Source organism: Typopeltis vanoorti, chromosome 6 (assembly GCF_054136105.1).
Source record: "Typopeltis vanoorti isolate ZY-2024b chromosome 6, IOZ_Tvanoo_1.0, whole genome shotgun sequence".
In the NCBI taxonomy this organism is placed as follows: domain Eukaryota; kingdom Metazoa; phylum Arthropoda; class Arachnida; order Uropygi; family Thelyphonidae; genus Typopeltis; species Typopeltis vanoorti.
Window position 1 is genome coordinate 5,314,407 of NC_143554.1, and position 27,937 is coordinate 5,342,343.

At 35.3% G+C, this 27,937-nt stretch overlaps 1 protein-coding gene across 3 annotated transcripts in view; it reads right to left on the minus strand.

The window, feature by feature from the left end:
- Positions 1-27,937, minus strand: part of LOC150105258 (uncharacterized) — a 560,407-nt gene that overhangs the window by 424,976 nt on the left and 107,494 nt on the right. For all 3 annotated transcript variants that reach the window (XM_090394016.1, XM_090394015.1, XM_090394017.1), the window contains exon 7: positions 26,841-27,008. In XM_090394016.1, the coding sequence (XP_090250142.1) occupies positions 26,841-27,008 (168 nt within the window). The remainder of the gene's footprint in view (positions 1-26,840; positions 27,009-27,937) is intronic.

The following is a 27,937-nucleotide window of genomic DNA, read 5'->3' on the forward strand; positions in this document are numbered from 1 at the left end:
CAATGGCAAACTCATATTAAAAATGAAGATATTAGAAAAGATCTTAACATTGTTAGCATTCAGCAGAGCTAAGGTGTTATTGGTCATTTAAATATAATGGGTAAGGAAAGGTTACCAAAATAGGTGTTTGATGCCAAAATTGCAAGAAAGAGACCAAGAAGTGTCTCCGTCAAAAGTGTCTTAGAAGTACACAATGTACTTCTTTTCACTTTAACACAAACAGATGAGAAATTGTGAGAATATGAAAAAGATCTATAATTTACTTTTATAGATCTGGAAAGGGCATACAACAAGATCCCCAGAGAAAAGATTTCCAAAAAACTACAATTATGTGAAGTAAATGGAACACTATACAGACAACATGGTCTATATTTAAGATGTAAGTCAGAATTGAAGGAAATACAGGAGGATTGTTTGATGTAAACTCAAGGAAAAGACAAGGATGCACATTATTTCCACTTTTATTCATCATCTATATGGATTACATTCTGAAAGAAAGTAGCATTAGGCCCCTGATATCAGAATTGTGGATGCAAAACTTGGGCACTTTGCTTTATGCAGATGTTGAACTCCTCAATACATCTAGTGCAAGTCTCCAGGATTCTCTAACAACTGAATAACAGCCATAACAAATTTGGCATGAAAACTAGCATTGAAAAGACCAAAAACTATGAAAATAGTCAGGGGCATAGAAAACTTCAGCTGCGTTCTGAATGGAGATCCTATCAAACAAGTAAAACATTTCAGCTATTTAGTGAAGATGGCAAGTTAAATTTGGAAACAGACAACAGAATAAGCAAAGCTGATATGGTGGGTAGCCAGATGAATAAGTTTATATGGAATAAGAGAGAAATTAGCCAAAACACCAACCTAGCAGTATACAAGATAGTGTTCAAACCAGTTTTAAGTTATTTATTTGAGAATTGGGTTAGAAATAAATCACTTGATCAAAGACTAGAGACCAGAGATATGAGGATACTGAGAAAAATAGGAGAGCGAACTGGTGGTATCAATGGCAGAATCATATTAAAAATGAAGATAATAAAAAGGAATTTGACATTATTAGCATTCAAGAATGTGTCAGCAGGGCTAATCTGAGGTGGTATTGACCACTTAAACACAATGGGTGAAGAAAGGGTTAGCAAAACAGGTGTTTGATACCAAGATGGCAGGAAAGAGATCCAGAGGAAGACCACAAGTCTAGGTGGATTGATTCAGTCAGAAGTGCCTTAGAAGTACAAAATGTTAGATACAACAATACTGGAGTGCTGCCAAGTAATAGATTAACTTGGAGGAAAATTGTTGGTAGGAGATTAATAATAATGTAAATTTAATCATGTGGTGCTGTCAGAGTAGCCTGAATACCTCTTTACAAGTGCATATCAGGAAATTGATGATGATTAAATACTGCCGATTTAAATGATTTCCATGACGTCGACCTTTTATACATCTATATTTCATAATATAGAAGTATATAATATATACACAAAAACACAAGGTTATTTATATGTATTCGTGTATATATTGTATAGAACTATGGCACAAGTTTCTCTTAAAACTAGAAAGCTAAAGAATTAATGAGGAAAAAATGAATTTATATTCATTATAGCAAAACATAACAAATTACCCCTTTGGTCCCTAGGAGCATGTATGTCAAGCTAGCAAAAATTAATCCATCCTAATTGCATCACAGAAAGAGCTATCTGAAATGTTAAATCAAGAACTGTGGTCAATTCTTTGTGCCATTTCTGAAATTGCAACAATTGAAGAATTTGAAAAAGTTAAGAATTGTAATTTTAAAAAGCATGAAATTCTCCAGCAGTGAAGCACTTCTCAACCACAACTACAGAAAGATCTCAGATGTGAATTTATCATTACAGCTACTACTTTCAGAAGATACAATCCATGCACTTAGTAGAGGGCATAATTTTGCCATCATTTCTAACAAAGAAATGATGGCAAAATTACCAATTTTAGAAATATTGACTAGCAGCTAACGTGGCATCTATGATCTGGTATCAACAATAACTAACAATATTCCACTTAGATATAGTATGAATTTTGACAAAATCTAAACCTTCCAAGAGCAATATTCAATCAAAGAAATCTTAGCCTAAAAAGCTACACACACACACACACACACACACAACATATATATTATAATCAAAGCTTATAAAGGAAATGCAACTGTCATTATAGACTAAATGGATTACAACAGAAAAATAAGCAATCTTAAAGACTACATACTGGGATTCTTCAAATCTCAAAAGAAGTCTATATAAAATATTATTACTGCAAAATGCTAAATCCTTATTTCACAGCTTGGGCATTAGTCGGTTTGGAAGAGTGGTTAGTATATCCACTCTCCAACCAAAGGCTGCAAGCTCAAATCCCACTGTGGGCATGGATGTTTGTCCTTGCCTTTCGGTGGGAGACGAATTTCATCACCTCTGGTGTGAGATCATCACTCTTCTTACCATAGGCATAAAGAGACTTGAAAATTTCCATGTTAGGGCTCTTGAGCAGGGTTGTTTTCGAACTGGGTAAAAATAGAATAAAAAAGTACAAAAAAAAAAAAATAATAATAATTAATGAAAAGCCTACCTTAGACCACCCACAGTACTAATATACATATAGGTTTACAACCTTTTGTGAGTAGGAGTCACATAAAACAGATATATAGGAGTCCTAAAATTCCCAAACCTAATATCCCCCTTAATAATCAACAGCCCACACTAACAAATTGGCCAAACATTTATCCAAATCACTTTCCTCCCTCACGTGCAACTCTCCCTCATTTATTAAAAATAATTCCCTTCACTTTAACACAATAAAAAAATCTAATTTTGACAGATTGTGACCCCTCATGGTCAGCTTGGCATTACCTCATTGTCTAACAATATACCTTTGACAAGAGACACCTTGACCTGATTTAACCACACTTCCCTTCTGACATATTTGAATGGTTTAGATTCACCATTTATTCTGGTCATTTTTCATGGAATGGAAAGGAAAAATATACAAATGGCTAGATGGAATTGCAATGGGTTCCCCCTCTTCTCCTCCCAACTAGCCAATTTCTGTATGAACATATTCATATAGAACATCAAAATATTCATTATAATGAATATGTAGATGTGTTTGCTAATTGCCTTATGGCCTAAACACATTACATACATTTTTCTATCCATCTAATTCCTGTCCTTTTGTTCTTAGACAGGTTGAGTGACCTAATTAGAAGTTTCAGATGATTTTAATACAATTCCTCTGCTGTACCCCTCTAAGGGTAACATTTTATGTCTGTAAATGCGTGTGTATTCATGGAGTGCTGGTGTGCCAGTTCTCTCTATGTTCACTGGGCAACTACAGATGCCGCATGGTCATTCCGATGCTCGATGATGTTCCACACCAGGCCTCGCCATGTAGTCCTGTTGTTTGCTTTTCTGGCAGCCTCAACTCTCTGAAGATCAGTCACTCCACACATGCCATCCATCCATCCATCTCATTGATGGTCTACCCCCCTGCTTTCTTTTTCCAGGAACTTTACCTTCTATTACTGTTCTGAGAAGTCCTCCTTCCATCCTTTCTATGTGTCCAAAATATTTTAACTTTCTTCTGTCAATATCCTTAAGGAGCCTTAAAGTTCTACTAATCTTTTCTAACACCCATTCATTTGTATGCCTTCCAGTATATAATATCCTCAACAGCCTTCTGTAACACCACATCTCAAAAGCAGATATCCATTCCTTATCTGACTTCTTTAGGTTCCAAGTCTCGCATCCATAAGTCGCTGTTGGAAAAACAACTGCATCTAAAATCCTTAACTTTGTTCCCATGGAGATAGATCCATCCTTCCAGATTTTAGACAGGTCTTTGACTGTTGTTTTAGCCATTCCTAACCTTTTTCTGACATCTTCTGAACAGCAATTCTTCACATTAATAATGGATCCCAGGTACTCAAACTTGCTGACTTCCTCAATTCTTTCTCCATTAAAATACACTTGTTTCTCAAGAGCTTCTCTGTTTGTTTTTCCTTTGAGAACCCTGATCTTTGTCTTGCTAGAATTGAGTTGAAGTCTTCTGTTATTACTGATCTTGTTAACTTTGTCAAGAATTAGTCCTAGTTCTTCCATGTCATTACAAAGGAGTACTGTATCATCAGTGTACCTCAGATTACTGATCAATCTACCTCCTATTGTAATTCCTGTCCTGAGCTCATCCAATGCTTCACGCATGATGTCCTCTGCATATATACTAAACAAGTGAGGAGAAAGTAAACATCCTTGTCTAACTCCTTTTCCAACTTGAAGCCAGTCAGTCAATCCAACACCTGTTCTTACTGTGGCTTCTTGCTCCTTATAAAAGTTGGCTATCAACTTGATAGTGTGTTGAGGAAAACCCATTCTTTTCATTACTTCCCACAGTTTCACATGCTCAACATAGCCAAAAGCTTTAGAGTAGTCTAAAAAACATATTACCAGAGGGAGTCTGAATTCTTTATATTTTTCTATGTGCCAGTTCTGAGGGATGAAAAAACCCAAGTTTCAAAGTTTCTGAGAGGAAAAAACTCTCCATTTCCAAATGAGAATGGCTACACCTTCATCTGAAAATCCCTGATAAATGTTCCTTGCATCATACACAAATACAAAGCCAGGTCTTTCCAACCAAAGGCCTTCCCTGAAACTAACCGAGCTATGGATTTTTTGCACATTTAAACAGCCAACATCCAAAAATACATTTCACAATAGAAAAATTAACAATTATCTCCCCCTTCTAGACACAGTGATGACAGGACTACCAAATAGCTTATCTTTTTTTTTTCTGTTTATAGAAACCCCACACACACACAGGAAGGTATTTAGATAAGCAATCATACCACCCAAGCCCAACAGTATGGCATTCTTGAAAGACTTGGAAGCAGAGCCAGGTCTATTTGTTCAAATGCCATAGCCCTTGAAACTAAGGTCAGTTACATTCACAAAACTTTTTTAGCCAATGGCTATGCTCTTATAAAATAAAGCATAGCCATTGACTATGCTCTATTTTATGACAGATTCTGACCTCATGGTCAGCTTGACAATACGTCATTGTCTATCAATATACCTTTGACACCACACTTCCCTTCTGACATATTTCAATGGAAAGACTACCTTAGATGTAGTATAAATAAAATACTACATACCCCACCTCTCTTACATCCAACACCAATGTCAAAGATCATAGCAAAACTATTCTCATCCTTATTATCCAAGGTATATCAGAAATAAATATAATCTTCATGGCTTCATTCATTCTCTGAAAGAATCATCCTCTTGCACATCTATAAGTTCCTTGTGCTTGAGGTGTAGCCTACTCTGGACACTGGTAGATCTGTTACCATTCACCATGAAGAACACAAAATGTATATCTACAATTGTCTGCATGGCAAGTTGGGACCAGCAGACCATGCTCTGGATATACCCACACACAGGATTAAATGGAAGAAGACATCTTTGTTACATAGCAGTTATTACAGGTTTGAGAGACTACTTTTAGAATCAGCATCACCTATGAAACACTCTCCCAACTTCAACAAGTATGACTGTATTAATTTTACAAAAATCTGGGAAACAATCATTCTAAGACCAAATATAGCCTGACTTTACCAAACTAACTACTGTATTTCTCGGTGTATAAGATGCCCCCACGTATAAGACAAACCCTACTTTTTTGAACCCAAAATTAAGAAATCAATATTTTAAACATAAATCAGAACACATTTGATATTTTTTTAAATATTCAAAGTATATTTAGTAATTAGGTAATATTTTTAAGATACATGCTAAGATGCATTTTCTGGGCTAACTTCGTTCGTGTTCTCATGGCCAGCCCTTCTTTCCTCATGAAGTTGAAGCACCATTTTGCCTTTCCTGTGAAATCAATAATGTTCATTTCTCTTGCAAACTTTTTGCCTCATATTGAATAAAGCTTGGTTGATACACATCCCACTCTGGTGCTGCTCCATAATGCAAGTCTTAAGCCTCTGCTCCAAGTTTGGCCATTTTGCTGGTTTTCCCTCTTAAAGGCCTCTTCTTTTTTGGCATCTTGAGTAGTTGTTCTTCCTGTTTTCTCCATTGTCTAATCATACACTCAGTGGGAGGATGTCCAAAGTGTCTCTCTGAAGCTTTATTTCCATGTTCTTTTGCATAATTGATGACTTCTAATTTGAATTTTGAAGAATATGACAATCGTTTTTTATTTTCAGACATTTTTATGGACTAGTGCTCAAAATATTGTTAATGCATTAACTTATCCCACCAACAAGTTGCAGATATATGAATGCTTTCAGGGTTCTGACTGGTTTATTCGGAATCAGCCGTTAATGAAGTCAATAGACAGAATTAACAAAGGCTAGTGATTGGCGAAAGCCTGTTCGTGGAGACAAGGTATCAGCAGTTTTTTCACAGCAACCGTGGTTTTCTCAACAGGTTACCTCCCCGTGTATAAGACAACCCCCAATTTTTGGTCTAAAAATTTTAGAAAAAAGTATAGTCTTATACACAGAAAAATACAGTATATGCTTATTGGACCATAAATAGTGCCTTGTTAGGATATTAGTTTTTTTTCAGTTATAATATAAATTGTTTTTCTACAACTATCTAGCTGAGTGCTCTGTGCTTGTCACACTTGTAATTGTATTCTAACGATTCAGAGTAGAATCCAACAAAATATTAGCATGCTCAATAAATTAATTATTTTTTTCCTCTTGGTGTTGTTTATAGTGCAGTATAGGGCAGGTTTTTGAAGCAATGTTATGAATAACTATAAACACTTAAGCCTTTCTATATGGAGAGAGTTGACCATATTATTGCCTTTTTAAACAAGCTATCATCTGAAATTTAATTAACAGAATGCTCAACAGAATAAAGATAACCATATTTATAGTCATGAATAACTAAGTGAATGGACTGTATCACCAAATGCTTTTCTAACTGGTTGAGTGATTAGCATATGTGGGCTATCTAAACAGGCTATGCTTTTAAAATCCCAATGTGGATATGAATCTTTAGTGAATGTTTTTACACATATAAATGAACTCACCATCTAAAGACATTCGCAAATCACACAAGGTCACTCAAGGTCTGATGGCGTTACCATGTTTATTGGAGGCCTCAAGTGGCTTGAAATTACCGTGTTCGGTTTCTGCAATCAGTTTCTTCCAAATATCTAACCCTTAGTCCACCAACAGTATTAATACTAATATACTACAGGATTACAACCTCTCATGAATGAGATTCACATAAAAAAATATAATTAATAATAATTCAAATTTGGGAAAAAACATTAAGAGAAAAAAATTGAAGGAAATCTAATCAGGAGAGCAGGTTTATGATCAGAAACTTCTGACAGGAGGCTCAGTTTTTGAGTGTTAGTATGCTATATGTATACTTTCTCATCCAGGATATTTTATTGTCTTGCATAAGAACAAGTTCTCTATAGAAAGCATTTAGCATTACTATACTGTCTTAATCTAAACAGATCTAATGGATTATGTTTATCACTGCTGTGGTCAACACTCTTTTATGATGTCATTGGCTTTTTACTCAATTTTTAGGGCATTACTGATATTTTAAAGACACAGATACGTAAAGAATGTAGGGAAGGAATCATTTTGGACATACCTTTGTAGGATGTTCTTGGTTGTCTTCTTTTGAAGCAGCATCAGGCATACAGTGGTAAATGTATATACCACTGCTGAAGTATGACAGAAAGGAAAGGGGGGGAGCCGAAATGTGGAGATAGAAAGATATGGGAGAATTGCAGATAAAACAAAAAGTATGTGAATTTAAAACTCAAGTTTCAGGGATGGGCTGTGAATTCTTTGGGAAGAAGGTAAAAGATATAATATTTTTAGGGGAAAGGAGAAGGACAGAATATGATGAATCAAGATTAGGGGTTCGGAGTAATATGGTGTGAGCCATTTCAACTGAATGTTGTCTTCAGAGCTCATGGGAAAAGCGGAAGCTATGTCATGTTGGCTTAATGTTTTTGTCTTGGGTTTATCTGTATTCTCCTCCATTGGTCGGAATCTTGACTTAATTTTTATGTTGTGGAACTTCCAACTCTCGGAGTTGGAAGCTCCCCTATATAATCTCAACAGCCTTCTGTAACACCACATCTCAAAAGCAGTTATCCTTTTCCTATCAGAATTCTTTAGGTTCCAAGTTTCACATCCATAAGATGCTCTTGGAAAACAGCTGCATCCAGAATCCTCAACTTTGTTCCTGTGGAGATCTATCCTTCCAGATTTCAGACAAGTCTCTGACTGTTGTTTTAGCCATTCCTATTCTTCTTGTGATATCTTCTGAATTCTTCACATTAATAATGGAGCCCAAGTACTCAAACTTGCTAACTTCCTCAATTTTTTCTCCACTAAGATACACTTGTTTCTCAGGAGCTTCCCTATTTGTATTTCCTTTGAGAACCATAACCTTTATCTTGCTAGGACTGAGCTGAAGTCCTCTGTTTCTACTGACCTCATTAATTTTGTCAAGAATTTGTCCTAGTTCTTTCTTGTCATTACAAAGGAGTACTCTATCATCAGTGTGTCCAAAGTATTTCAGCTTTCTTCTGTCAATAGCTTTAAGGAGCTATGAAGTTCTATCTTTTCTAATACCCATCCATATGACAACCTTTCCTGTGCTGACTTGAAGCCAATCATTTAATTCAACAGCTGTTCTTACTGTGGCTTCCTGTTCACTGTACAAGTTCGCTATCAACCTGATAATGTGTTGAGAAAACTCATTGATTTTATTACTTCCTACAATTTCATATGCGGAATGCAATCAAAAGTTTTGGAGTAGTCTATGAACCACATTTCCACCATTATCATCATCAAATTCCTGCCATGTACCCTCAAGGGGAGTAGAGGATATGTAGTACTACATGAAAAAAATTACATCATTATTAATTTCCAATCTACAATTTTCCTCCAAATCAGTCTGTTACTTGTCAAGACTCCAACATTATCAGATCTTATATTTCTATCATCTAAAGCACTTTGTACCGTATCAATCCACCTATATCTTGGTCTTCCTCTGGGTCGTTTTGCTGCCAACCTGGCAGAGAACATTTGTTTGCTAATCTTTCCTCGCCCATTCTGTTTAAGTGACCATACCACCTGAGATTAGCTCTGCTAACGCATTCCTGGATGCAGACAATGTCAAGTTCTTTATTAATATCCTTGTTTTTAATATGATACTGCCATAGATGCCATCTGTTCACCTCTAATCTTTCTCAGGACTCTCATATCTGTGGTCTCTAGTCTTTGGTCAAGTGTTTTACATCTGACTCAGCTCTCAGATCCATAAGTTAAAACTGGTTTGAACACTGTCTTGTATACAGATAATTTAGTGTTCCGACTAATTTCTCTCTTATTCCATATGAATTTATTCAATTGACTTCCCACCATACCAGCTTTGCTGATTCTGTTGTCAATTTTATATTTAATTTACCATCTTCAGTAAAAATCGTGCCTAAATAGCTGAAAATGTTTTACTTGTTCCACAGGTTCTCCATTCACAACACAGTTGACATTTTCAATGATTCTGCCTATTTTCATTGTTTTTGTCTTTTTATTGCTTCATACCATATCTATTACAACAGCTATTCAATTTAGTCAGAGAATCTTGCAGACTTGTAGCAGATTTATTTAGAAGTATAACATCGTCCGAATAAAGCAAAGAGCTGACATTAACATCTCCAATTTTCATATCATGTTTAATACCACTTTCCTTCATAATGTGATCCATATAGATAATGAATAACAGAGGGGATAATGTACATCCTTGTCTCACACCAGATTTAACATTAAACCATCTTCCTGTACTTCCTTCAGTTCTAACTGCTGACTTACAACTCAAGTAAAGACTAAGTATTGCTTGATATAATGCCCCATTGACACCATATAACTGCAGCGTATTGAATTGCTTCTCTCTTGGCACCTTGTCATATGCCTTTTCCAGATCTACAAAACTTAAATACAGATCTTTGTTATATTCCCATGCTTTCTCGACTATTTGGCGTAAAGTGAAGATCTGATCCTGACAGCCTCTATTTGGCCTGAATCCAGCTTGTTCTTCACCAAGCTTTTTTTCCACAATTCTTCTCAACAGTTTCTCAAGTATACTTGCATAGAACTTGCCAGGAACACTAAGTAGGAAAATACCTCTGTAATTCTCACATGCAGTTTTATTTCCCTTTTTATATATGGGTACTATGAGAGCTCTACTCCAATCATCGGGAATTCATCCCTTTGTCCAGGCTTTCTGAACTATGCAGTGCAGCCACTGTAAGACTCTTATACCACCATACTTCAGCATTTCTGGTTGAATATCATCTACTCCTGCTGCCTTTCCACATTTCAAGCCTTTGATGGCTTTTTCTACTTCAAGTATGGATATGTATTCCTGACTGCATGCCTGGTCAGTGTTTTTTTATCACTGTGCTGTCATCACTGCTTGTTTCATTTAGCAGTTTTTCAAAGTAATTACTCAATTCTTCGAGGATATCTTTTTCTCCCGTTTTCATGTCACCTTTATCATCTCTAACTCCTTTTTCAGCACTCTTTCCTCCATTCCTAATCTTCTTCAACAACCTCCAGAATATTTTGCCACCTTCTTGATATTTATTTTCTATTTTCTTGCCAAAGTTCTCCCATGACTTTTGTTTAGCTAGTTTTACACAGTGTTTAGCATTCTTGCATTTGTCTGTGTATTCTCTAAGAGCACAAGCTGACTTATTTGACAGGAACTTTTGGTATGCTTTCTTTTATTCCTTCACTGCCTCTTTAACTTCCTGTGTCCACCAGGGAGTTCTGATTTTTTTATCCTTACAGACAACCTCACCACATGCCTCTCTGGCAGAATCAATCAATGTTTTCTTCAGAGTTTGCCACTGAATCTCCAAGGTTTGATTCCTGTTCTCAAACTCTTTCATTTTTTCTTCAATAATCTTTGTGTATTTTAGTCTACAGCTCACATCTGAGAGCTGCTCAACTTTTATTCGCTTTAAAACTTTCTTACATGTTATTCTTTTCAATATGAAATTCAATTTTATCCTGCTCAAGACTAAATAGTGATCACTTCCAATTTCAAATCCTCTGTACACTCTGGTGTCCTGCTCCAGGGAGAAAACATCTCTTTCAACAATAACATAGTCAATGAGACTTTTCTTATTTCTAGCCTCTTCTCTCCATGTGAATTTGTGCACATTTTTATGTCGGAACATGGTGTTAATAATAACCAGTCCATGTCCTGAGCAGAAATCCTACAGATATTTGCCATTATTATTAGCTTTGCTCTTTTCTCCAAATTTTTCCAAAATATTTTTGTATGTCTCACAATCATTTCCTACTCTGCTATTTAGATCCCCAACAAGGACCAACTTTTCATTTTTCATTGTGTCAGTTGCTTTTTCTAAAGCATCAAAAAATTCCTCCACTTCTACCTTAGTAGAACCTTCTGTGGGACCATAGGCACAAATAAGTCTCATTGTACAGTTCCCCATTCTCATATTTGCCCACATTACTCTACTTGAGACTGACTGCCATTCATGAAGTTTAGCCTCATATTTTGTGTTGAATACTATGGCTACTCCTTTTCCTTGATTGTCATTGCCTGAATATAACATTTTGTATTTATTGCTCAGAAAGATCTCACCAGTTTTTGTCTTTTTTGTTTCAGTCACCCCTATTATGTCGATCTGGTACTTATCTAATTCCTCAGCTAGCTCCATTTCTTTGCCATTCAGGCTTCTTACGTTGATAGTACCGATCTTTAACTCTGGTGATGTTGAGTTGGGGTTTATTTTCAGATTTGTTCTAGTAGCTGACTTTTCGCTGTTCGCCCTGGTTCCCTGGCGAAAACAACGGGGGCCTTGTTTAACCGGGCGACGCCCCAGCCGGCATGAAATTTTGTCATGTTGTACCTTCATTCTATATTTTGGTTTAACCAATAAGAATACAATTTGGTCGGCTAAATCCCAAATTGCCAGCCCATCCTCGTCCGTTCAGTATCCAAGTAGATACCCAACAGGGTGCACCACGAGATGGTGAGGATTGGACATTAGGTCAGAAGCCCTGGTCGGTTCTCCGCATTCCTTTAAAGGCTATGTGGAGGTCTCCTCTCAGTTATACAGCTTTGACCCTTAAGCACCCCCCACATTTCCACAGGGAGTCAAAATTCTTTATACTTTTCAATGATCTGTCTATACCACCAATCTCATTCCATCTTCCCCTTATTTGTTAGTTCAACCGTCAGAGCCAAGTAACTTGGTTTGGAAAGTAAAGTGATTTATACTTTAACGCCTCCGTAGTGCAATTGGAAGAATGACAGTACATTGCGCCCTTCGATTGGAATAGGCCTAAGTTTGATTCTCGTCATGACGGGAGGAATCTTTATGTGGACTTTTTCAATCGAAGGTGAGTTAGCCGATCTCATATGGAGGTAGCAGGGGTTTTTTCTACCGGAAACTCAAGGTTTTCATCCCGCATACAGACAAATTGACCCATCAGAACACATGCAATTTACTGACAAAAAACACTAGTTGTGGTGGGTGGTAGATGGTGTTGATGGAGATGATTGGTAGTAGAGGTTCGGTGTAGGTGGAGACAGTTGTATAGTAGGTGTCTCCCGCAATGAGTCTTCGGACTCCTTGGAGGTGTCACAAATAATAATAATAATAATAATAATACTTCAGAAGAAATTATATTCTTGTTTAATATCCTTTTTTTAATCCCTAAGGCCTATAAAAGTGTGCAGGTGAAATATCTTTCACTTTCTCATCCAGGATATTTTATTGTCTTGCATAAGAACAAGTTCTCTATAGAAAGCATTTAGCATTACTATACTGTCCTAATCTAAACAGATCTAATAGATTATGTTTGTCACTGCTGTGGTCAACACTGCTTGTTGCCCCCCCCCCCCATATATACCTTTACATTTGTGCTATTCTTTTAAATCATGCTGAAAATGTTAAGCAGAAATTCTATGAATAAAGGAATAATTTACGTAAGTAATCCAATTAATGTTTACTCTAATATCAATCTGCCTCTCAATTAAAATAAAGATCACCAAGCTTTAAAGAGTAATCTCTGAAACACACAGATGAAATTTATCAACAAATCTACCATTACAGTAAGCAAGATCAAATTTTCAAAGATTACCATACATCACTAACAAACATTATTAAAACTCTCAATAAGAAACAGAGTGAACTAAGTAAACTACTAGATATTTCACTAGAAACGGCTAGTAAACCTAGGTATTTCATCAATATCAGAAAAAATGAAGCAAAGCAAATATGTTGTTTTGTTAAGCTTACAAAGAAAAATTAAGACAGGATTAATTTCTCTTTTTCTCCCTACACCACACTTCGAGAAAAGAATAAACAGGAGGAACAAACTGAGGATGGTGACTCATATCTGAGTGCATACTACCAGAAAGTGCCCCAAGACATCAAAACTGCAAATGAACTGAAAAATCAGAAATAAAGGATAAATAAGAATACAATAAATGCATATTACAGCAAACAAACCTATACTGAAATAATGCAAAATAAAGAATACAGAAAAATCATGTTATGTCCAATAGAACCAAAGCTATTTAAGCTTTGGTTCTAAATTTGGTTCTTACTATTACAAACAGTAAAATTGCAAAAAAACTTTCAAATTTCCTAGCAAATGATGACACAATCAGTTGACAAAGGAAATGGCAAGAAATTTTATGCTGAGTATGAAACAATGTTCATGTAAGGCAAAAACATACATAAACAAAAGCAATCCTTTCTTTTAGGCTTGCACGGGATCCGAATGCATTTTGAAAATTATGGAGACAACTACCGTGTTTGAATAAAAACTTTAGTTTAATATAACTAAAATCTACAATTCGACCTCTATGTCAAGGTCATCTTCTGGAGCGTACAAATATACACAAGAAACAAGCTACACTACAATCAAACTGGTTCGTTAAAGACACTGACCAACCGCTACCACAATTGTTGGCCTGACCTCTGGTAGGAAAAAAAAAAAAATACAAATTAAAAATAAAAAATTATACATCAACACTAGAGTCCTGTTATTTGTGTTGTCTACTATATACATATATTAACATTATTCCAGATAGTTGGAGTGGAATGGTTTCTAATACTAGCGGATTGGCTAGAGTCCCGACTTATGTTGAATCTTTCGTATTAGGTTGGCTGAATGTGTGCCATCCATCCATCGATTCCTGTGATTGGCCGCCATATTTTGCAGTTGTTTCAAACTGTGGAATTTTTTCTTGAGTTTTTCTTTATTCTTTTCCAGGGTATGCTTGGCCGAATTGTCAGTAATTCTTTCAAGTGTTTGTAGAATGTCTGGATTAACATAGTTGGATAGTTCTGAGTATACCCTGGAAAAGAATAAAGAAAAACTCAAGAAAAAATTCCACAGTTTGAAACAACGGCAAAATATGGCAGCCAATCACAGGAATCCATCCAATCAGAGGACTTCTTCCCCGAGAAACAACAATGAACAACAAACAAGGGAGACAAGGAGCGACCAACCACCAACAAGCAAGAACCATGTGATTAACCTATCAAGCCACACCCTGAACAACGGCGAACTTACGTTACTGAATAAAGGACTGAACTACGCAATAGCACTGAAAAAGGTAAACAAATTGGATTTTATCTACCGCATTGAAAGAGGCATCAGATCCCTACCTGACAATATAGCAGATAAAATACGACTGGAAACCAGTAATGTCCTAAATACCAAGAAAACCATACAGAACAACCTGACTAAAACAGAATTAGCAGCAATTAAATCATTGAAAGCCAAACAAAACATAATAATAATGAAAGCGGACAAAGGCAGTGCCACTGTTGTCCTTGACAGATCAACATACATACTGCAAATGAACCAACTAGTAGCCGATAACAACACACATAAAATGGTAAATTATAACCCAACAAAAAGGATAAAACAGAAAAACTACTAAAATCCGTCACTTCTTGGCCACCAGACACGGTTAAAAAACTCAAACCCCACTATGCTCGTCCCCCCAGAATATATGGGGTTCCGAAAATACACAAACAAAATGTGCCCCTTCGACCAATCGTGGAAGGAATAGACAGTCCCAATTACCACCTAGCCAAGAAATTAGCGGCAACATTCAAGGAGTTGGTAGGTCATTCCCCCTCCTACATAAAAAAATAAATAAATTAAATAAATAAATAAATAAATAAAAAACATAACACTCGACAAAGACGACTTATTAGTCAGTTTTGACGTTTCTGCCCTTTTCACTAATGTCCCCATCAATGACACAATTCTCCTACTACAGCACAAATTTCTGCCCGACATTACGGCCCTCTTTGCCCACGTACTAAAGTCCGGTTACTTCGTGTGGCAAAACAAATTCTACCTACAAAAGGAAGGTACAGCCATGGGCTCACCATTATCCCCCCCCCCAATCGCTAACTTCTACATGGAAACCTTTGAGCAAAGGGCTCTTGATTCCGCCACGCTACGACTGACAGTCTGGCTCAGATACGTCGACGACGTGTTCGCGATCTGGCCGCACGGGCGACAAACACTAAACACATTCCTCAGCCACCTAAACAAACAACATGAACGCATACAATTTACCATCGAAATCAAAAACCAAAATTCGCTCCCGTTCCTAGACACACTAGTTACACGTCTTCCTTCAGGCAGTTTATCCTTCACGGTCTACCGAAAACCGACACACACGGGCCAATACATACATGCAAATTCATACCACCACCCAGCACAAAAATATGGAGTCATTAACACCCTTAAAAACAGAGCCACAACCATTTGCTCTAACCAGCAAGCCCTGAAACAAGAACTAAAAATCATTAGTAACACATTCATAAATAATGGCTATAACAAAATTACTGTCAATAAAATACTCTATAAAACCACAACAAAAACGAATCTAGATTACAGTAAAACCATAGCCATCCCATACATTAAAGGGTTATCAAAAAAATCAACAGAATCCTACAACATTATAACTTCAATGCCACCTTTAAACCACCCACTAAACTTAAAACCATATTCAGCTCCTCTAAGGATCCTCTCCTCCCATTAGCACATCCTGGAGTCTATTGCATCCGCTGCACCTGTAACTTACCACATTGGTGAAACAGGACGGACAATCCCTATACGCAAGAAAGAACACATTAGACACGTTAAATATAACCATTATGGTGAAGCAGGCCTCTCAGACCACGCACTTAACACCTTACACCAAATCAACGAAAAGCACCTGTGCCTTACACCGCACAAAAACCTAGTACGAAAGAAAATTTAAGGAATCCTGCGAAATCCTGATAAACCACCCAAATATCAATAACAAAGATGGTATGAAAATTCCAAGGATCTGGATGGCACACATTCAGCCAACCTAATATGAAAGATTCAACAGAAGTCAGGACACTAGCCAATCCGCTAGTATTAGAAACCATTCCACTCCGACTGGCTGGAATAATGTTAATATATGTATATAGTAGACAACACAAATAACAGGACTCTAGTGTTGATGTATAATTTTTTATTTTTAATTTGTATTTTTTTTTTTCCCACCAGAGGTCAGGCCAACAATTGTGGTAGCGGTTGGTCAGTGTCTTTAACGAACCAGTTTGATTGTAGTATAGCTTGTTTCTTGTGTATATTTGTACGCTCCAGAAGATGACCTTGACATAAAGGTCGAAACGTCGAATTGTAGATTTTAGTTATATTAAACTAAAGTTTTTATTCAAACATGGTAGTTGTCGCCATAATTTTCAAAATGCAAACAAAAGCAATAATTCTCTCATATCTGTCAAGATGTTTTATTTCTAACACAGTTCTCAGATCATTAAGTTAAAACTAGTTTGAACACTTTTATATATAGTTAGCTTAGCATCTTAAGTAACATCTCTCTTATTCCATCTAAATTTATTCAGTTGACTTTCTACCATACATGCTAATTCTGTGTTCTATTTCCACTAAGAATTGTGCCGAAATAGTGGAAATGTTTTACTTGTTTTATAGCAAGGGTGTCCAACCAGTGGACTGCAGGCTGCATGCAGCCCTGGACTGTTAATAATATGGCCCCATAAGATCCTAAACTTTTAACATTATTATGTGATTTTTAGCAATATTTTTCATGACTCTATTGCATGGTGCTTGAGCACAGACTGCATGGGTGACAACAGAATGCTGTGTAGGGTAGGGTACAGTGCAGTGCTAACTTCTCCTCCTGCACCTACCACATACAGTCAGTCAAACCAAAATCTGTGTGTATCAGACATTACATGTGCTTGTGCGACTTGGCTAGTAAGATGCAGCAATTACCAATAATATTATTTCAACCTACTTACATGTGCATGTTCCTATGAAGAAGGGCATTTTTGCCATTACAGATATATGGGTATTCCTTTTTAATTATTAAACTTCAGCTTCTTGTGTTATTTTGTAAAATAATTTAAATATTAAATTATTTTAATTTAATATTTAAATTATTTTAACAGCTGTGGTATCTCATCTCATCTTCCTTTCATCTTGCGGTGTCAAGGGTTTATTAATCATCAAACCTCAAACTGTTCACAAGATAAGGTGGTCAGCCCTATATTCCAGTGTATCTTATGTCCATAGTATTGAGTCTCAAGGCTGGTATAGAAAATGAATAATGTCATGCAAATCATCAAAGTTATGAATTTCATAAGGTCCAAGGGTCAATCATCGTCAATTCCAAGAATTCCTTAAGAGTATGGATGCTGATTATGGGGACATTATTTACTTTTCTGAAGTAAGGTGGCTAAGTAAAATGATGAAGGGATTTTATGATTTGAGAAATGAAATCAAATCATTTATGGAATCTAAAGAAAAATTTGTACCCCACTTGAAGATAAAGAATGATTTGTGGATTTAGCATTTATTGCAGATTTAACAACTCATTTAAATGAGTTAAACATGCATCTTTAAGATAAAAATCATCTTATCTGTGCTATGTTTCAAACCATAACAGAGTTTGAAATGAAACTTCAATTATGGCAAGCTCAAGTTATGGCAAATAATTTTATGCATTTTGATATGTTGGCTACACACGATCCTGTGAACAGCGAAAAATATGCTGGCTTGCTTTCCGTTTTGATACAAGAATTTGAGAATAGGTTTCAAGATTTCAGAAAAAATTATCAAATGTTTTTGTATATTTGCAACTCCATTTTCAGTCGACACAAATACATTACCTTTGAATTTTCAAATGGAATGTATACCAGAGAAAAATATCCTTTGCTTCATAATCACGCTTTATTCATGTTGTTAGATCTTGAATGGGGACTCTTTCAACAAAAAAAGTCATTCATTCAAGATTTAACAAAAAACACAATTCTGAGCTAGAAATGCTTGCACTATTAGTTAAGTAAGAAAAATATAAAAGAAAACCTGTTACAATTATCTTAGAAAGAATTTTTAATAGATAAAGTTGAGGAGAAAATTGTATGTCTAAATAGAATTATATTGTTAAAATTATTGATGTCTAAATTATACTGTGTAAGAATGTAAATCTAAGTGCAAACAAAGGTTCAAAGGTTACTAGCTAGCTGCCTACAATGACATAACGGCGCAATGGAAGCATTCGTGGAAGGCGAGCTGAACTCGCCTTCGGCGAAATGAGCACTCTTCAATGAGCAGAAGTGTGATGCAATCGCGTAGGGGCGAATAAGAGAGCACAGTGAGAGAGCCTCCATTATAAAAAGAGGGCGCTAAAAAGAGGAATAAAAAGAGAGTTCACTCGGGTTGGAAACCCCCATTATTTCTGTTCCTGTTTCCTCGTGTGGATAAGCAGAGTGCTGATCGATCAACGGCGCCGGAAGTAATCTCCTTCCCGGTTGCTAGCTGAAGGAGTCGGGCATGCTATACGTGAGCTGACAGCAGACACCAACTAGGGGCCCATCGGTAAAAGTTTACCGATGCGAAACAGCAGAACAAGTTCCCCAAAAAGGACGGCCGAGATAACGATATCGATCCAGTAGACGAGCGTTTATACGGCAAAGTGCAAGGAATGGCGATTTGCATCGATCAGCGTAACCTCCACATGGATGTGACTCAATAAAGCAGAAAGACATCTAACTACAAAGGACAGACGAAAAGAAGTGCGATATCCTCTTAGGACAATGGTAAAGTACAGTAAATGCCTTATTCTTGTAACGATTAATATTGGGGCTAAAAGAGAACAGATTTCTGACTGAGACAAAAGAGAACTTTTACGTGACTTTTATGCTCAGTAACGTGTTAATCATACTGGACTAGTAGTCTGAAAGCCTGAGAGTATGCAACACTTAGTTGAATGTGAATTGACCTTTGTTAGCAAGTTTTACTTAGAATTTTGAATTACTTTATGATGAATATGTGCCTATTTAATCTAGAGATATAAAATTAGAATATTTTGATAATTAGAATGTTCCTTATAGCTCAGCTAATGAATTAGAATTCTGATATGACATACCTTGATATGTAAATGTTTATTGTATGAAATTTTGATAATTAATAAACATGTTTTTCTATGTAAGTCTGAGTTTGTCTGAGCATGAGATTGAATTTACCACTCGCTAAAGTTCGAACCTGTGAATAAGGGGAAATTAAAGAAAGTTTAGAAAGTTTAGGCCATGACTGCAATGTTGAAGTTTCTATAGGCACTTAATACTTTAATAAGATTAGGTAATACTTAAACTCTAGGAAGGTTTCTTTGTACAAGACCTCTTCTGTAATAGGACTCTGGCGGGCGCAGCTAAAATAAATAAATTTTGTCAGAGTTCCGAATGGAGAAGCAGCCCCCCTCCCCAGAGAGATAGGTTAGAGATTTCAGGCTTAGCTGGTATGACAAGGATTTAAGATAGAAAATTAACAAGAAAGTGATGCCACACAAAGACAAAGAAAGAAAGGAAATATAATAATGTCATAGCTTTTTGGTAGTACATACATTTGTGAACAGCTACTTTCAAGAATGAAGCAAATGAAGAGTAAAATTAGATCAAAAATTTCTGATGAGAACCTTGAGAGCTCACTACAAATTGTAGCCACTTCTATCGAACCAGACATTGATGCATTGGTTTCACATAAACAAGGCCAAATATCTTACTAGTTTTGTGTTTATGCTGCCCTCTTTTTTTTAATGTTATAATAAAAAATTAAAAGAAATAAATGAAGTTTTGTTACTTATATACATTAACTATATTATACATTTTATATGCGGCCCAAGACAATTCCTCTTCACTCAATGTGGCCCATGCAAGCCAAAAGATTAGACACCTGTGCTTTATAAGTTCTCCATTTAGAGTATCCAGCTGAAGTTTAATGCTTTTGCGTATGTTCATAGTTTTGATCTTTATTTATTGCTCATTTTCATACCATAGTTTTACACATTTAAAAAATTATAGAGCTTGCACTGGATCTGATTAGGAATAAAAATGCATAAAACAAATATAAGTTTGATATCTCTGATTCTGATATCAGGATTAATGTCCCTTACTTTCATAATAGATGGGGTGTCAAGGAGAGATAGTACCTCTCCACTTGGATGGTTGCACGTAACTGTAGTTCAGATGGATTGGTTCTCACTGGACACCCAACTCTCACTTATGGCTCCAAGAAGCTACTGTAAACTGGTAGCGACCACACCCCGGTAAACTGTGTCGACCCACAGACTAAACTAAGTGAAGGTATCCAGATATGGAGATCTCAAGCAGCGACTTTATTCGTTGAATCAGCTGCAAACAGCGTCCATACTCCATGTTAGGAGTGGCTGAATTTAGGTCAAGAAGTGGTGGTTGACACTTGACGAAACTTAACCATTGAAACCGAATGAACTCTAACTAACCTAAAGATACATGCCGGCTCGACTGTTGCTCAGTCAAACAGGGGTTGTGCCCACTATTAGGTAACCAAGATAGTGAAGGCGAAAAATATACTATTGGAACAAAACATCATCTAGTAGACAGGATAAACATAAGCATAGGAACGTGGAATGTAAAAACTCTTCACTAGGAAGGAGCATTGGAAATACTATTGCATGAATTAGACAACTACTGGTGGGAAGTGATTGGACTCTGTGAAACCAGATGGACTCTAAAAGGAGAATTCCACCATGGACAGTACAAAATCTTAACTTCAGGTAGGGAGGACAACAAACACAAGTAGGCAAAGCCTGGTATACCTGGCCAAGAGTAATCGGAAAGTTCAGGTATGGAGAAAGCAATGAACATGGCAAAAGACTGCTAAACTTCTGCTCAAATAATAGACTAACAGTAACCAACACTCTCTTTAAAGAACCAAACCCCCCCCCCAAAGAAAATGGACATGGATATCACCAGACAAGCAAACCAAGAATATGATAGACTACATTATTGTAAACCAAAGATGGAAATCAAGTATATCCTAAATTGCAGATCCTTTTCTGCAGAATGTGGATTAGACCATAAGCTAGTATTAGCAAACCTAAGAATAAAGTTAAAATCTGAAAGCACTTTTAGAGTCAAAAGGAGACAGAATGTAAAAAACTACAAGATAACAATATTCTAAGAAAATATCAACTAGAACTAGATAAAAACCTGAAGGAACTACCAAAACAGAATATAAACATCGAACAACATTGGTGCATATTAAAGGAAATAATGTTAAAATTGGCAGAAAATACAATAGGTTACACAGAAAGAGAAAGTAAAAAGGACTGGATCTCGAATGAAGTATAAAGGTTAAACGATCAAAGGAAAACCATGAAACTAAAACAGAACTATAATAGAAATGAATATAATAGATTAACCAGAGAAATTAGAAAACTAGTTAAAAGAGACAAAAATAACTGGTTAGAAGAAAAATGCAAAATTGCAGAGAAGCTATCAAAAGAAAATAACCGCCATAGATTATATAAACAAATAGACCAAATTAGTAAGAGACGGACAACAAAAATTATAATGATCAAAAACAAAGAACGACAACTAATTGAAAGTAAAACAAAAAGAATGGCCAGATGGGAAGAATACTTCAAAGATTTATATAATAAAAACAGCTCCCAGGATATTACGATTCCAGCCACTGAAATGGAAGAGAAAACAAATATCTTTACCAAAGAAATAATAGCACATAGCATAGAAAAACTCAAAACTAGGAAAGCACCTGGCATTGATCAAATATGTGCAGAATTCTTGAAAGCAGGAAAGGAATAACTTTTATAACCATTAAAAACATTATTTGAAAGGATCTACAAAAACGAAGCAGTGCCTACTGATTGGACCAAATCAGTCATAACTCCTATATACAAAAAAGGAGATAAAACAGAATGCAATAATTACAGAGGCATTAGCCTCCTCATTCCAAGTAAGGTTTTTACTAAAGTACTCCAAAAACAAATTAAGCCATATATAAACTAGCACTAGGAGAAGAACAAGCAAGTTTCAGACCAGGACGAAGCACAATTGATCAACTATTCACCTTAAGACAGCTAACAGAAAAGACACTAGAGTACAACTAAAGTTGTTACATAAATTTCATAGACTTTCATCAGGTATTTGATTCAATCCATAGAAGGGAACTATGGAAAACTATGAAAGAATTTGGAATTCCCAACAAAACTATAAGAATAATAAAGAATCTGTATGAGAAATCTGAAAGTGCAGTACGAATGGAGGACACCTTAACCAACTAACCATCAAAATATACAGGAAAAATGTAACAAATTAAAATTTTGCAGATGACATTGCATTACTTGCAAGCAAAGGAGAAAATCTACAGCGAATTTCTGATAAAATAAAGGAAGAATGTATAAAATTTGTATTAACTATAAATATAGACAAAACAATGATTATGCAAATAGGAAAAAGAAGCACCAATCTGAAAACTGAAATTGATAGTAAGAATCTTGAGCAGGTAGAAACTTCACCTACCTTGGAGGAGTTATTGAATACAATGGCAAAATTACAAAAGATATAAACAGACACATCAGTCAAGCATCCCAAACTTTTGGACGACTTAATAAAATATGGAAGTCAAGAGACATCAAACAAGTAACAAAAGTAAGAATCTATGAAACAATGGTCCTCCCAATACTCCTCTATGGAAGTGAATCTGGAATCTCAAAAAGGCTGAAGAGAAAAATTATTAACTACTGAAATGGGTTGGCTAAGAAGATTACTTTGAGTATCTCTGTTGGATAGACTAAGAAATGAAGACATACGGAAATGACTAAAACAGGAAATAACAATAATAGACAAAATCCAAGAAAGAAGACTGCGATGGTTTGGCCATGTGACCAGAATGGGAACAGAAAGACTACCAGCTAAAGCCCTGAATACAATGATGGAAAGTAAAAGATCCAAAGGGTGGTCCAGAATTAGATGGATAGACAAAATAAAAGAGGACCTGAAAACCAAATCACAATAAGCGACATGAAACTGGACAGAATTGTTTGGACTCTCCGGGGACAGACAGAAGTGGAAAGAGGTCATTCAGGCTCCTCATCCACATAGACGATGGAAGAAAGAAGATGACGACTTTCATAATGTAATACATATAGATGATGAATAAGAATGGGGATAGGAAGCACTCTTGTCTAGCACCTCATTTTGCATCAAACCATCTTCCTGTACCTCCATCAATTCTAACTGATCACGTACAACTTAAATATGAACTGTATTATTATTAATCTGGGTACATTCCATTTACACCATATCTTCTTGATATCTTGTCATATGATTTCTCCATATGTACAAAATGTAAACATTTGTTTTATGTTATGTATGATTTCTCAGTTTTCTGTCCTAAAGCAAAATTTGATCCTATAACCTGTCTGATGTGAATGCACCTTATCTTTAAGGCTTTCTTCAACAACTCTTCTTAGCCTCTTCTCAACTGTCTTACATAAATCTAATCTGGAACACCATCTTCATCGTCATCTAAGTCCTAATGTGCACACTAGTTTTTGTGTGTGAGAGGGGAGACAGTCTATTTTCATATTTGCTAATTCTGTGGTCTATTTGAATATATAATTTGAGATCGTCATTAAAAATTGTGTCTAAGCAGCTGAAATGTTATATTCTATAGGTTCTCCATTCAGGATGCAGATGATGTTTTCAATGTTTCTGCCTATTTTCATAGGCAGTCTTTTCATTGCTGATTTTCACAATAAATTTATTAAAGCAGTTATTCAGTTTAGTTAAATTCTAATTTTTCTATCCTTGCAGACACCCTTACCACATGTCTCAATGGTTGAACCCAGTTTTCTTCAGGGTGTACCACTGAATTTCTAATGTTTGGTTCTTGTTTTCAAACTCTCATTTTTTTTTTTTTCTTCAATAGCATTTGTGTATTTGAGTCTACAGTTCACCTCAGTAAACTGCTCAACTTTGATTCTTTTTAAAATTTTCTGACATACTTTTCTTTTCAATACGATATTCAATTTTATCCTACCAAAAATAAAGGATGGGCACCTCTATTTCAAATCATCTGTATTCTCTTGTGTCCTGAACCAGCATAAAGATATCTATCAACAATATGACACTAATTTTCTTGATTCTTCTCTCCACATAAATTGTGCACATATTTATGAACTTCAACTCCCTGTCCACCAAAGTTGGCAAAATCCATGGCTTCAATTTCCATCAGTACAGTTCCATCAATACGAGATACATGTTTTAGTCTTAGTTTTTCAGCAGTTGTTTTGGGTTTTCTCAATGTTATTCTAATTTCTTCATTATTTTCCTCAACTTCACCTGCATATACTAAATATTACTATTTTACTTATATTATCTTACACTGTTTCCTCTAATAACATTTTTCTAAGTCTAAATTGAATAGGATAAGACAGGGTATCTCCTTGCTTCAATCCGTGAGTAGCAAAAGGTTCGGATCTAATTCCATTAGTCAATACCATGCTATAGCTGTCAGCGGTCCAAATTATGAATCAACTTATTATCTTATGAAGTACTCTGTGTTCACTTAATTGTCACCAAAGGACCTCCTCTATGAATGTTATCAGATGATTTTCTAAAATGTATGCATATATGGATGGAATGATTATATTCCATTTTTTCCTATAAAATATGTCTCAGTCTATAAATATGGCCAACTTTGAACTTTTGCTTAATATTCACTAATATTTTCTTCAGCATATGGTAAAATTCTTTTTAGCAGAATATTAAACAAAATTTTGTAGCCTGCAGACAGAGGCAATATCACTCTGTAATTGTCACATTCACTTTTGTTTCCTTTTTTCATATATCAGAATAATTACTGATTCTTCCCTTTCTTATCACTTTGCAGTAATGACTTCTTTAATATAATAAAGTTATTTGTTCATTCCTTGTGTGAAAAATGAATGAATAACTTCATTCTTCAACACCAATAATATAGTTCACATAATTCTTAATCATGTGTGTTCTGGCCAGAAGAACATGGAGTTTTCTCTGAATATTCATAATCTCAAAAAATTATGCAAGTTTACTTCACTAAAGCAGGATACAATACAGAAATAGGTACAAATTTCCAATATTTCTAAGAGTACAATTTCAGAAAAGAGCCCAAAAACTTTTAAGGAAATGAAGCATACTGCAGATTGAAACCCTCACCTTTATCTACATACCCATTACAAAGATAACATTTGTTGTTTAAAATTTGAGATGGAAAATAGGATTTCAGAAAATTATATTTATTGATGTATTTTAACCTCAGTATTGAAAGAATCTTCGGTACAATAAAAACAGAATAATTTAAAAAAACACATCATAGTGTAAGACAAACAACCAGACAATAAAATTCTTAATTAATTTTTTTAAATAATAACATATATAATAAGAAAATAAACTAGGAATTTACAGAGATTGATATAATATTTCTCATCATGGGAATAACCAAAGGCCATCAGATCTGTTTAAATTCAGACAATGCAGAAGTTCTCACAGCTCTTTTTATGTATAAAGATACCATTTATTAGAGAGGATTGTGTTTCCTAAGCTAACTTATGCAAACTTTCAAAAGCTGAAAAAGATATTCTATTGAAAAATATCTCAATTAAAGTTTTGGTGTGGCTAGAATTATAACAAAAAAAATAAATAAATAAAAAATTTGAGGGCTATGGTATCAGTGTCTGTTAACTATGCATTCTTGCATGTTTTCCTGTTTTATCTGTTGAAAAACTCAAGTTTCTAAGGAAAACAAAAAAAACTACCACTTGTATATGAAATGACTAACTCACCTCCAGCTGAGAAGCATTTATATCCTAGATAGGATTAGAAAAGTTCCTCACGTCCAACACCAGGATTTTGACAGATATCACATCATCATCATGATTGCGTTATATAGGTACATGTCTCAAGACATTTACAAGTGAATATTTATCAAAGAAAATATCTGTAAATTGAAATCTGATCATAAAATACAGAAGCTGTTCTACAGTTAATCTACTGTTCAGTATCATCTCTCTCTAGCTTTTTATCATCAATATCATCTATAGCATTTACTGAAATAAACATATGAAAATAAATTGTTTTTAGTATAGTAAAATAATCTGCATTAAAAAGGGAGGAAACCTCTTCACAATCATAAAGAGAAGTATCTGGATCATTCATCAACAAGAAAATAGCCAATGTGATAACTAGGTTTTCACAGTGTGTGTGTGATTACTATTTTAAGAACTTATTCAACATATGAGGGCATTAACAATATGGCCTGGAAACAGATTCCAATGCAGTAATCACAACAAATGTTAGAGGTTGCCAACCTTGCAAATTTATAATAACAATACTAAACCACTTGCTTTTTCTCTGAGAGCAGCAACATCACCTTCATCATCTCTATCCTTTTCTATCTGTTTCTGGATGAAGTCCTCTGTACTGCTACCATTACTGCTACCTTCAGGTTGCAGCCTACTTTGTACCTGAATATCATCTTGAACGCCTAGGCTTGAATTCTTCAGCAAACTAATCTATAAGAAATTTAAAATAATCAAATACATATATATATATAATATAATAATAATAAATAATTCAAATTAAAAAAGTTCTGAACATGACTTAATTTTTATATTTTCAATATTTACAATTTCTGGAGAGGAGTTATTACATAATATACTTACAAGATGACCAACCTCATTAAAACAACATGCTTCTCTTTGATTGTATGGAAAACTAAACCAGATTTGTGGTCTCGTTTTCTGTATAGTCCTATGTTCACCCATACCAATTTCTCCTGAGCAGCTGATCTGGCAGCTTGTAGCTAATCACAGTAACCCCTCATAAAATATTCTATTCCAGAGGAATGATATAAGAGTGGGACCTACTCAACATTTCTGATAAAGAGATCTGCTCTGAATTGAATGATCAAGGCATGACAAGCCAAAAGCTGTGATATTTTGTTCAGAAGAGTAAATGTAAATTTGACATTGTGCTCTTTCAAGACATTTCAGTCAGGATTATTATAATTAGTGTGATATTATACATTAGATGTTCTTCACAACATACTGGATAACTGTTATAAGATGTAACTTCTTTCATATTGTTAATTTTAATTAGAATCATTTTTAATTAGGATTTTGACTTAGCGTGTGCAAAGATATCTGCATAATTAAGGTATTAGATAAGAACAGATCTGCAAGTTGTCAAACTGGATCAAATAGACTACAGAATTGAGTATACAAAAAATATGCAGGTACCATATGTCTGTACATAAACACCAGAAGTATCAGAAAAAAAAAAGGAAAACAGTTTGTTGCCTTGAATACGTTGGGTCCTCAGATCATTGGAATTAATGAGACCTGGCTCTCAGAGTCAGTTATACTAAGTGGTATTGAATGTAAAAAGGTACAGTATTTTCAGGAAGAGTAAACAGGATACAAGATAAGGGTGTGTGTGTGTG